At 59.0% G+C, this 10,587-nt stretch overlaps 1 protein-coding gene across 1 annotated transcript; it reads left to right on the plus strand.

Moving 5' to 3' along the window:
* Positions 1 to 261: 261 nt before the first annotated feature.
* Positions 262 to 7,545, plus strand: MMP9 (matrix metallopeptidase 9). The gene is made up of 13 exons (XM_039342422.1): positions 262 to 589; positions 1,153 to 1,382; positions 1,598 to 1,746; positions 1,892 to 2,023; positions 2,110 to 2,283; positions 3,148 to 3,321; positions 3,607 to 3,780; positions 4,302 to 4,457; positions 4,866 to 5,052; positions 5,189 to 5,328; positions 5,525 to 5,675; positions 6,059 to 6,162; positions 6,645 to 7,545. Exons 1-13 carry the CDS (start codon positions 440 to 442, stop codon positions 6,752 to 6,754), a joined length of 2,031 nt encoding a protein of 676 aa, XP_039198356.1. The 5' UTR covers positions 262 to 439; the 3' UTR covers positions 6,755 to 7,545.
* Positions 7,546 to 10,587: the final 3,042 nt, after the last annotated feature.

Consider the following 10,587-nt stretch of genomic DNA (forward strand, 5'->3'; position numbering starts at 1 on the left):
CAGAGGCAGGGAGCGGCCAGTGGGGCAGCGCCTGGAGGGGCTCTGGTGGCACCGATGCCGCTCCGCCAAGGCCAGAGGGAGCGGGGGGGGGCGGGGGAGCCAGAGGCGCCGCGGGTGCTGACTCCTGGCTGCAGCGACGTCCGAGCCCCGTCGAGGCGGACGGCTGCCCTCTTCGAACCGGCGGCGGGTCCCGGCTGCGTTTCACATTTCCTGTTGAGACAAGTCCAGGAAGCGGTAGCGCCCCGCCGGTTCTCCCCCTCTGCTCCCGGGGGAGGGACCGCGGCTGACTCAGCCTTCCCCCCCCTTCCCTCTCCCCGCGGACATAAAGGGCCCCGCCGGCAGTCGGGCTGCAGACAGCGGTGCCCGGCTGAGCTGCGCGCCACTCGCAGAAGCGGAGAGCAGAGAAGGAGAGACCCTGGCCCGCCTCGCCTCCGCAGCCATGGGCGCCCCCGGCCCGGCCCTCCTGCTCCTCCTGGCGCTCCTGCCGCCGCCCTTCGCCCGGGCCGCCCCCCGGGAAGGGAAGGGCCCCGTGGTCATCCACTTCCCCGGGGACGCGGTCGGCGGCATGACGGACCGGGAGGTCGCCGCCGTGAGTCTCCGAGCTGCGCGCTCTCGCGGGTCCTTCTCCCCGGGACCGGGGCGCCCCTCCTGCTCCCCCCCCCGCTTCTCGTACTTCCCGAGACCGGGAGAGGCGGGAGGGCGAGAGGGGCGACGCTGCTATCCCTCCGGGTCGCCCAGTTGCCTCCAGTCCCCCGCGGGCGCCGTTCGCTTTAGGGCGCGGTGCGCTGCGCTCGTCCGACCCAGGTCAGGTGGCGCGAGTGCGGACGCTGTTGTGAGAACCCAGCCCCGCCTGTGATTCCTCCCCTCCCCGGCTCTTCCTTTGGTCCCAGGGAAGCACGGTGGACCCCGCGGGACCCAGTCCCGGGATGAGGGTTGGGGTCAAGGTCAAGAGCCTTCTGGCCCTACCAGCCGGTCCAGCACCGTCCCCCCCACCCCACCCCTTTGCACATCAGGATGTGAGGTCAACAGCAAGGAAGAGCCTTCTGGGCTCCCCCCGTCTAACCCGGCCGCCCTCCTCCCGCCCCCTTGGCACATTCCCGCCGCCTCCCTAGTGCCCTCCGCTAGCGCCCTCTTTCTTCTCGGTCTGCGCAGCGCTACCTCCAGCGTTACGGGTACTTGACGGCCACCAACCCCGGCGGGCAGGTGAAGCTGGAGACCCCCCTCAGGGCGATGCAGAAGCGGCTGGGCTTGCCGGAAACAGGGGAACTGGACGCCCCCACTCTGGAGGCCATGCGGGCGCCCCGCTGCGGAGTCCCGGACGTCGGGCACTTCCAGACGTTCCAGGGCGACCTCAAGTGGGACCACACAGACCTCACCTACCGGTGAGTAAGTGTCCCCCCCCCCCGGCTGCTTCACAGTCCCCGTGGCAGACTGCAAATGGGCGGGACCCCGAGATACCTGGGGGGGGGAAGCAGATTGGGGAAGGCTGCCCACCCCTCAGAGGCAGAGCTATACTTTTCCGGGGGGAGGGGGGAACGAGGAGGGGGCTGGGGCGCCTGGCACACCGGGCAGCCTCTGAGCCTCTGTTTTTCGGCAGGGTGGTCAACTACTCCCCCGACCTGGACCGCGCGGTCATCGAAGACGCCTTTGCCAGAGCCTTCAAGGTGTGGAGCCAGGTGGCGCCCCTCACCTTCACCCGCCAGGAGGAAGGGGAGGTGGACATTCTCATCCAGTTTGGGACCGGAGGTGAGCTGGAGGGGAGGAGAGCCTTGGGGCACGGCTGGGATCGCCCCCCCCATCTGTCTGGGGGCTGGGCACATGGAAGAATTCCTGCTCAAATTGTAACCACTCTCCCCCTCTCCCCCGTGCTGCCCCCTCCCCTCCCCCCCAGAGCACGGTGACGGCTACCCTTTTGATGGCAAGGATGGGCTTCTCGCCCACGCCTTCCCTCCTGGCAAAGACCGGTTCAGCGGGGATGCCCATTTTGACGACGACGAGTTCTGGACGCTGGGCACAGGCCTCGGTGAGTTGGCCCCTTTGCTGGCCGGGTGCTTCCCTGGGCCCCGGAGCCTTGCCCGCCTGACGCCCGCTCTCCTCTCCTCCGACCAGTGGTGAAGACCTACTATGGGAATGCCAACGGGTCCGCCTGCCGCTTCCCCTTCACCTTTGAGGGCAAAAGCTACTCTTCCTGCACGACCGAAGGGCGAGAGGACGGGCTGCCTTGGTGTGCCACCACCGCCAACTTTGACCGTGACAAGAAATACGGCTTCTGCCCCAGCGAACGTGAGTAGCCAGGGCTTGGAAAGTGGGCAGGGAGAATGGAATGGAATGGAGTAGGAGTGGTAGTGGTAGTGGTAGAATAGAAAATAAGGATAGAATAGAATAGAATGGAATGGAATGGAATGGAATGGAATGGAATGGAATGGAATAGAATAGAATAGAATAGAATAGAATAGAATAGAATAGAATAGAAAATATGGAATGGAATGGAATGGAATGGAATAGAATAGAATAGAATAGAATAGAATAGAATAGAATAGAATAGAATAGAATAGAATAGAATAGAATAGAATAGAGAATATGGAATAGAATGGAATGGAATAGAGAATATGGAATGGAATGGAATGGAATAGAATAGAATAGAATAGAATAGAATAGAATAGAATAGAATAGAATAGAATAGAATAGAGGATGGAAGGGACATTGGAGGTCTTCTAGTCCAGCCCCCTGCTCAAGCAGTGGACAAGTGGCTGTCCAGTCTCTTCTTAATAGTCTCTAGTGATGGGATTGATCAGGATTGAAGTCCTGATTGCCCCACAGCATGTGGGGAGATGGCGGGTGTCCGGAAGGGGGCATCTGGATTTGGAAAGCTGAACTGCACAGTCCCTCCCAGGGGGAGGAGCTAAAACCCGGAGGGGGCGGAGGCAACCAGGCCCTTACTGAGAATCTAACCAGGGGGAGATGGGGGGGGGCTACTCTGAGGCCCCTGCTTCTTGTTTAGTGGTGAACCACCGGCGTTCTCTCTGGCACTTTGGGTGGCATAGAAATTGAATAAATGGCAAACACTGAAGCGAACGGAGCTGCCTCCTCAGGGAAACCCAGCCAGGAATTAATGGGTGACTTCCTTTTTCCTGGCTGCTCTCCTAGTCCTCTTCACCTACGACGGGAACAGCAATGGGGACAAGTGCGTTTTCCCCTTTGTCTTCGACGGAAAATCCTACCAGGGCTGCACCACTGATGGGCGCACGGATGGCTACCGCTGGTGCGCGACCACCGCCAACTTTGACCAGGACAAGAAATACGGCTTCTGCCCGAATAGAGGTGCGCTGGGATTGGGGGAATGTGTGGTGTTCAGGAGGGGGGTGCGGTGTGGGGAAAGCACTCTGCATGTGCTCAGGGACACGCTCAGTCTTGGCATTACTGGGGGGGGGCTGCAGCTTCCGAGCCCGCAGACCAGCCCTGACCATCTCAGGCTCAGCTTCGGGCCCTTTCCCCTGCCCCCTGCCCTGCCCAAGCAACAGCCGTCTTCGGTCTTCCCGTCCCTCCCGCCTGGCCAGGGGGGCTTCTGGGGCTGGGGACCAAGACTGAATTATTCCCCCCCCCCAGACACGGCCGTGATTGGAGGGAACTCCCAAGGCGACCCCTGCTCCTTCCCCTTCAAGTTCCTGGGCCAGACGTACAGCAGCTGCACCTCCGAGGGACGCAGCGACGGGAAGCTCTGGTGCGCCACCACCGCCGACTACGATGCAGACAAGAAGTGGGGCCTTTGCCCTGACCAAGGTACGGGGGAAGCCCCTCTATCTGCCTCACTGGGAAGCTGGTGGGGCGGCCTTAGCGGTACACGCCTGCACGTACCCTACATACACACAGGGCACGATAGCTCACCAGTTAACAATGCTGAGTTTGTCAGCTAAGTGCCGCGCAACGGGGTGAGCCCCTGTTCCTTGCTCCAGCTCCTGCCCATCTAGCAGTTCCGAAGCAGGCAGATGTGAGTAGATAAATAGGTACCACTTGGGTGGGAAAGATAACAGAGTTCCGTGAGCCTTTGGCGTATAGCCATGCTGGCCCCATGATGTCTTTGACCAAGAAATGGAGATGAGCAGCGCCCCCCAATCAGACAGGGCCGGGCAAGTGTGTGGGGAGGGCTCTCTGGCAGCCTGGAGTAATGGGTACCTTCTTCAGAAGGGGGAAGGGCAGTGAGGGGAGGCGATGTCCCAGGGGCCACAGGGATTGAGGGCCCCCAGGTGAGGCCTCCAAAGCAGGGCCCCGGTCCAGCCCCTGTTGCCACTTTGCACCCTCAGGTTACAGCCTCTTCCTGGTTGCGGCACACGAGTTCGGACACGCGCTGGGCCTGGAGCACTCCAGCGTCCGGGAAGCCCTGATGTACCCCATGTACACCTACCTGGCCGACTTCCAGCTGCATTCGGACGACGTGGCCGGAATCCAGTATCTCTATGGTGAGTGGGAGCTGCTGGAGGGGGGGGGAAACAGAAGGGGAAGATGTCCGCCCTCCTCAAGCAGCAATCCGGCCCTGCTTGGGAAGCTCCCGAAGGAATTGGGGTGGCTCAGGGCTGGGGGGCTGTTCAAACACCCTGTCCTGAGTGCCCTGGTCTGGAAGCCGTTTCCATGAGTAATACAAGACCCAAATTCCTTTAGCATAATGTGGAAGGACTCCTGAAGCTCCTCCAGTCCACCCCTGCCCAGCACAGCAATCCCCATCAGCAGACAGCATCCCCCCCCATCATGGCTTCTCTCTAGAGCTGCTTCTGCATTAGGGGAGGGGCTTTTCTGAGTTCCCCTCCCACCCCTGAATCAGTGCCTCTGATGCTTGTGCTGCTCCTCCTTCTCTTCTCCCCCCCCATTAGGTCGAGGATCAGGCCCTCAGCCCACGGTGCCCAGCCCCCCTACTCAGGCCCCCACAGAAGCTGGGGACGACGATGGCTCTTCCGTGACGGAGACCCCCGCGGTGGACGGCCAGAGCAGTGCCTGCCGAGTGGAGCGCTTTGATGCGGTGGGCGAGATCCAGAAGCTGCTGCACTTCTTCAAGGACGGGTGAGGGGGGGGCAGGAAGGGGGCTGGGCAGAGCCGGGGGGCAGGGTCTCCCTGCGCCCACGGCTGGCCTGGAAGGGCTGGGCGTTGGGCGCAGCAGGGGAAACTGAGGTCAGGCTGAGTTGCCTTTCCTGCTCAGGCAATACTGGCGAAAGTCGGGCACTGGAGCTGGACCCCTCCAGGGCCCCCTGCGGATCCAGAGCACCTGGCCGGCCCTCCCAGACGTGATTGACGCGGCTTTCCAGGACCCTCTGACCAAGAAGCTCTTCTTCTTCTCAGGTGAGGCCCCCTCCCCACCCGAGAGATTCGTGGCCCTCCAACCATCGGCATTTAGGGGGCGGCCCTGAGACTCCGGATCCCCCCTGCCTCTCCCCCTGCCGAGGGACAGGAAGGGCCCCCCTGGAGCCCTCGGGGCCGGCTTCTCTGCCCGGGGGGAGGCCCTGCTCCACTACCCACCCTCCCCTTCCTCTTGCAGGCCAGCGCTTCTGGGTGTACCAGGGGACGCGGGTGGTCGGCCCTCGGAGCCTGGACAAGCTGGGCATCGGGAGTGACGTGGCCAAGATTGCGGGCAGCCTGACCCGGAGGCAGGGCAGGGTCCTGCTCTTCAGCGGGGATCAGTTCTGGAGGTACACGGGCCTGGGGGAGGGGCAGAACCTGTGGGGGGGCTCTGCCCAGTCCCCTGCTTGGGGGGCCAAAGGCTGGGCTGAGGGGACAGCGACTGCTCAGCCTCCAGGGATCTCAAGCAGCGTCCAGCCAGGGGGCTCCGGCATTCCCAGGGGGACCCCCCTCCCCCTTGGCCTGAGCTCTCCCCGGCTGCTTTGCCTGGGCCTGGCCTGGCCACTTTGGGCTGGGGGGGGAAGCTGCAACCCCCAAGACAGGCTGGAGCCCCAGGCAGGAGGACAGCAGAGCTGGGACTACCGATCCCGGCACAGGAAGAGGCATCCTCAGGGGCATCTAGAGGGCATCTAGAGGGATCTTGCTAACTTTTCTTCCCCCCTCCCCCGCCCAGGCTGGATGTGAAGAAGGAGCAGGTGGACAAGGGGTTTCCCCGCTACCTGGACAGCCTCTTTCCCGGGGTCCCCATCGATGCTGACCTGGTCTTCCAGTACAAGGGTAAGGAGGGCAGGAGGGGGTACAGCCTCAGGGGGTCTAGACAGCCCCCCTCGTGGGTCCTCTGCAGGGGGGTCTCCGCTGTGCAAGGGGGGAGCCCAAGCTAGCAGTGGGGGGTGGGGGGGCTGCAGGAGACAGATGACCACTGGAGGGCAGCACTGAGCCAGATCTTCCCTATGGCTGGCTGGCTGGTTCTTCCAGAGCAGGAGGGGGGGCAGGGGGGGGGGGCAGAAGAAGCTCTCTCATAAAGGGGAGGCACACACACACACACACACACACACACACACACACACACACACACACGCAGAAAGCTTTACAAAGGTAAGGAGGGCAGGAGGGGGAACAGCCTCAGGTGGGGTGCCGGCCCTGAACCCCAGGCCTCTCCTCTGCCACGAGGAGGTGTCCCCCGGGGGTCCCTGCGCCTCCCTCCCCGTGGCTGCCCCACAGCGCCCGCTCACCTTCACCAGTCGCTTCCCCTCTTCCAGGCCGGTTCCACTTCTGCCGCCACCCCTTCTGCTGGCAAATGACCCCCCGGTATCAGGTGAACCGGGTGGGCTACTTCAAGCAGGACGTCCTGAAGTGCCCTGAACAATGAGGCCGGCTGAGCCCCCCCTCACCGCCCCCCCTGCTTCGAAATGCCTCTGGACGTGGGGCCATCGCTGCGCAGCTTTGACCCCTCCCTGGCTGGCCAGTTAATGGGTGCTGCCTCTCTGCTTGGAGGGCCGAATGCTGCCCGGGGCCCCACCGCCTGCAGGAGACTTGCCAGGGGCAGGAAGGGGGTCAATTCTCTCCTGCCCCGGCCCTGACCCACTGAATGGAGTGGGAGCTCCGTCCACCAGCACTTCCCCAGCTAGGCCTTCCATCCTCTGCTCAGGAAGCAGCCGAGAGAGAAGCCCGTGGAATCCTTCAGGGAGACTTCATGGGGGGGGGCTGCTCTTTGCCGCTTTGGAACTAATCACCCATGGTTGGAAGGGAGGGGGGCTCTCGTCTGCCCCCCCTTGTCCTGGAATCCAAAGCAGGCTCTGCCTTTCTAAGAGCTGCTTCACGCTGGGAGAATTTGGATACTGGTTTTAAGGGAAAGAGAGCGTTGGAAGGGACCTTGGAGGTCTTCTAGCCCAACCCCCTGCTCAAATTGCCCTTGGCTGAAATTACTTTAACTGCTCCCTCCCCGTATCGTGTGGAGGTTTAACTAAGGTGACTAACTTTTTTACAATGAAAAGGAGGACACAAATAAATCGAAGAGAAAAATATCGTAAATAAAAGAAACATTTTATTCATTGCAACAATAATACAGAATACATTATAATATGATAAATGCATAATAAAAACCATTTGTAACAATAACATTTTATATTGTAATTATGTTTAACATGCCGCGCCCCTGCCCGCAGCTGCCCCGCCAGCACTGCTGCCCCGCCGTGTACAGCGGGCCCCGCAGCTCCCAAAGCAGCAGCTGCGCTGGCTCTGGCCCCAGGGGGCAGCCCGCCATCGACACACCCCGCTGCAGCTGCCCCACCAGCACCCCTGCCCACCCTGCACAGCCCCGTGTAGAGCAGACACCCCCCCCCCGGCTCCCACAGCATGGGGGGCAGCCGGCCACCACCACCCATCACACCCCCGCCTGCAGCAGCCCCACCACCCCTGCCTCTTGCACCCGCAGCCATTAGTGCCCTAGCAGGGGCGAAGATCAAGAGAAAGTGACTGTGGTATCGCTGCTCCAGTCTCCTTCAGGTATCTTTGGGACTAACTAGGGGATGGTGTAGTTGGGTAGCAGGGAGGGGTGCAAAGTTCCTGCCAATTCACCTTCGCTGCAGACAACTTGCATGTGCAAAGTCTGCCGGCCGGGTGTTTTGGCCCACTCAGCTGCAATTCCTATTGGCTTTCGAAAGCCAATAGGGGGAGTAGTACAGCTCATGCAAAAAAAAAAAAACATCAAAAAAAGGTCCCAGAAGCCGTTCTGAGCGTTCTATGAGGAAAAAAAAGCCCTGCAGATTAGTCTTCAAATATTGAAAAGGAGGACATGAAGGAGGACACTTTTCGAGGGAGGACAGAATTCATAAAAGGAGGACTGTCCTCCCTAAAGGAGGACGGTTGGTCACCTTAGCTTTAACACTCTTTGCCCAGGCAGGCGAGAAGCTCTGATTCCTTCTCTGTGCAGAAGTTGAGCAAACTCTGGTTCCAGGCTAAATTCGGCCTTCTTTCCTCCTGGTTCATTGGGAGCTGAGGCCCAACTTCAGTGCTGTCTCCCTTCCCCCTCCTTCCCTCCCTCCCCCAGTCCTCCTTTGGGGAGGGCCTTTGGGGCGCTGCCTGTGCTGCTGTTGATTGGGCAACATGCACCATATCATGGGTGTCATTTTTTGGAAATAAAAGTTTGATTTTGTTTTACCTCTTGCACGTTTTCTGTCCATCTGGTTGTAACTGCTTCCTGGGGAGGCATAAAGTCACACCGGACACTGTCCATTCTATTTCTAGTGGCTTTCTCCCAGCTGTTGCAACAGTCACCTCCCAGCTGGACTGCTGTGCCTGTGCTGCAGCTGTTCTGTTCCGCCTGTTGCCACCTTGTTGGCCTACCTGGCCTTCTCTTAGCACATGGGATATCCACTCTTAGCCCAGGGGTCTTCAAACTTGGCCCTTTTGTGACTTGTGACTTCAAGTCCCAGAATTTCTCAGCCAGCCTCCATTTTGTTTGTTAGATTTAAGGCAGGGGTCTTCAAACTTGGCCCTTGGATGACTTGTGGACTTCAACTCCCAGAATTCCTCAGCCAGGCACGTGTGCTTGGCTGAGGAATTCTGGGAGTTGAAGTCCACAAGTCATCCAAGGGCCAAGTTTGAAGACCTGTCTTAGCCTGTCCAACGACTGCCTCTCACTTGGGCTGCATAGCTTCCTTACAGCTGTTCAAATGGCCACCGGTCACGCTGTCTGATGGCCACTTTTCAGCTGCTCCTACAGTGGCCTGGGTGACGACATCCTCTGTAAAAAGAGGGAACTTTCCAAGACCAGGAATCCAAGCATTTGGGGTTCTTCCTGCGAGAGGGAACTGCTGGCCTGGCCCCCAAGTGTCTGCCAGGATCCGTGCATGTCCCAGAAGCAACCCGGGGCCAAACCATTTGCTTGGAAGGGTTTGCCCTCCCCCCCCCGCAAAGCTCTGGACAGGCCATGGAGTTCTCCAGCATGGACAAGGGGAAGGGGCTGCTGCCCTCCCTTTCCAGATCTTCCTGCGAGTGGGCACAAACCCACCCAGTAGCTCCCTCCTCCAGTGGGGGAACTGAGCACAGGTCCTTCTCCAGCCGCAGGGCAGGAAGTTGCAGCTGCCCAAGCCCACCAGGGTGAGGACTCTAATCACAGCTCAAGGTCAATCAGTCATAGTAGTAACTGTGAGAGGGACCTCAGAGTCCTAGTGGACAATCAGTTAGATAGGAGCCAGCTGTGTGCTGCAGCTGCCAAAAAGGCCAACACAGTGCTAGGCTGCATTAACAGAGGGAGAGAATCCATATCATGTGAAGGGTTAATACCACTCTTCAATGCCTTGGTAAGGCCACACTTGGAATACAGCATCCAGGTTTGGTCACCATGATGTAAAAAAGATGTTGAGACTCTAGAAAGAGTGCAGAGAAGAGCAACAAAGATGATCAGGGGACTGGAAACTAAAACATATAAGGAAAGGTTGCTGGAATTGGGTATGTCTAGTTTAATGAAGAGAAGGACGAGGGGGGGCATGAGAGCAGTCTTCCAGTATCTCAGGGGCTGCCCCAAAGAAGAGGGAGTCAAGCTATTCTCCAAAGCCCCTGAAGGCAGGACAAGAACCAACGGATGGAAACTAAATCAGGGAGAGAAGCAACCTAGAACTAAGGAGAAACTTCCTGATAATGGGGAACAATTAACCAGAGGAACAGTTTGCCACCAGAAATTATGGGCGCTTCATCACTGGAGGCTTTTAAGAAGAGACTGGACAATCACTTGTCTGAAGTGGTCTAGGGTTTCCTGTTTGAGCTTGGGGTCCAACTAGAAGATCTCCAAGATCCCTTCCAGCTGTTATTCTCTTCTGTTAGTTTAATGAAGCGAAGGACAAGGGATGACATGATAACAGTCTTCAAGTATTTGAGGGGCTGCCCCAAAGAAGAGGGGGTCAACCTATTCTCCAAAGCCCCTGAAGGCAGGACAAGAAGCAATGGGTGGAAACTCATCAAGGAGAGAAGCAACCTGAAACTCGGGAGAAACTTCCTGACAGTTAGAACAATTAACCAGTGGAACAACCTACCTCCAGAAGTGGTGAATGCTCCAACACTGGAAGTTTTTAAGAAGAGATTGGACAGCCATTTGTCCGAAATGGTATAGGGTTACCTGCCTGAGCAGGGGGTTGGACTTGATGACCTCCAAGGTCCCCTCCAACTTTATTACTATTATTATTATTATTATTATTATTATTA

This window comes from Crotalus tigris, unplaced genomic scaffold (genome assembly GCF_016545835.1).
Source record: "Crotalus tigris isolate CLP2741 ecotype Arizona unplaced genomic scaffold, ASM1654583v1 scf7180000017791.1120302, whole genome shotgun sequence".
Taxonomy (NCBI): Eukaryota; Metazoa; Chordata; class Lepidosauria; order Squamata; family Viperidae; genus Crotalus; species Crotalus tigris.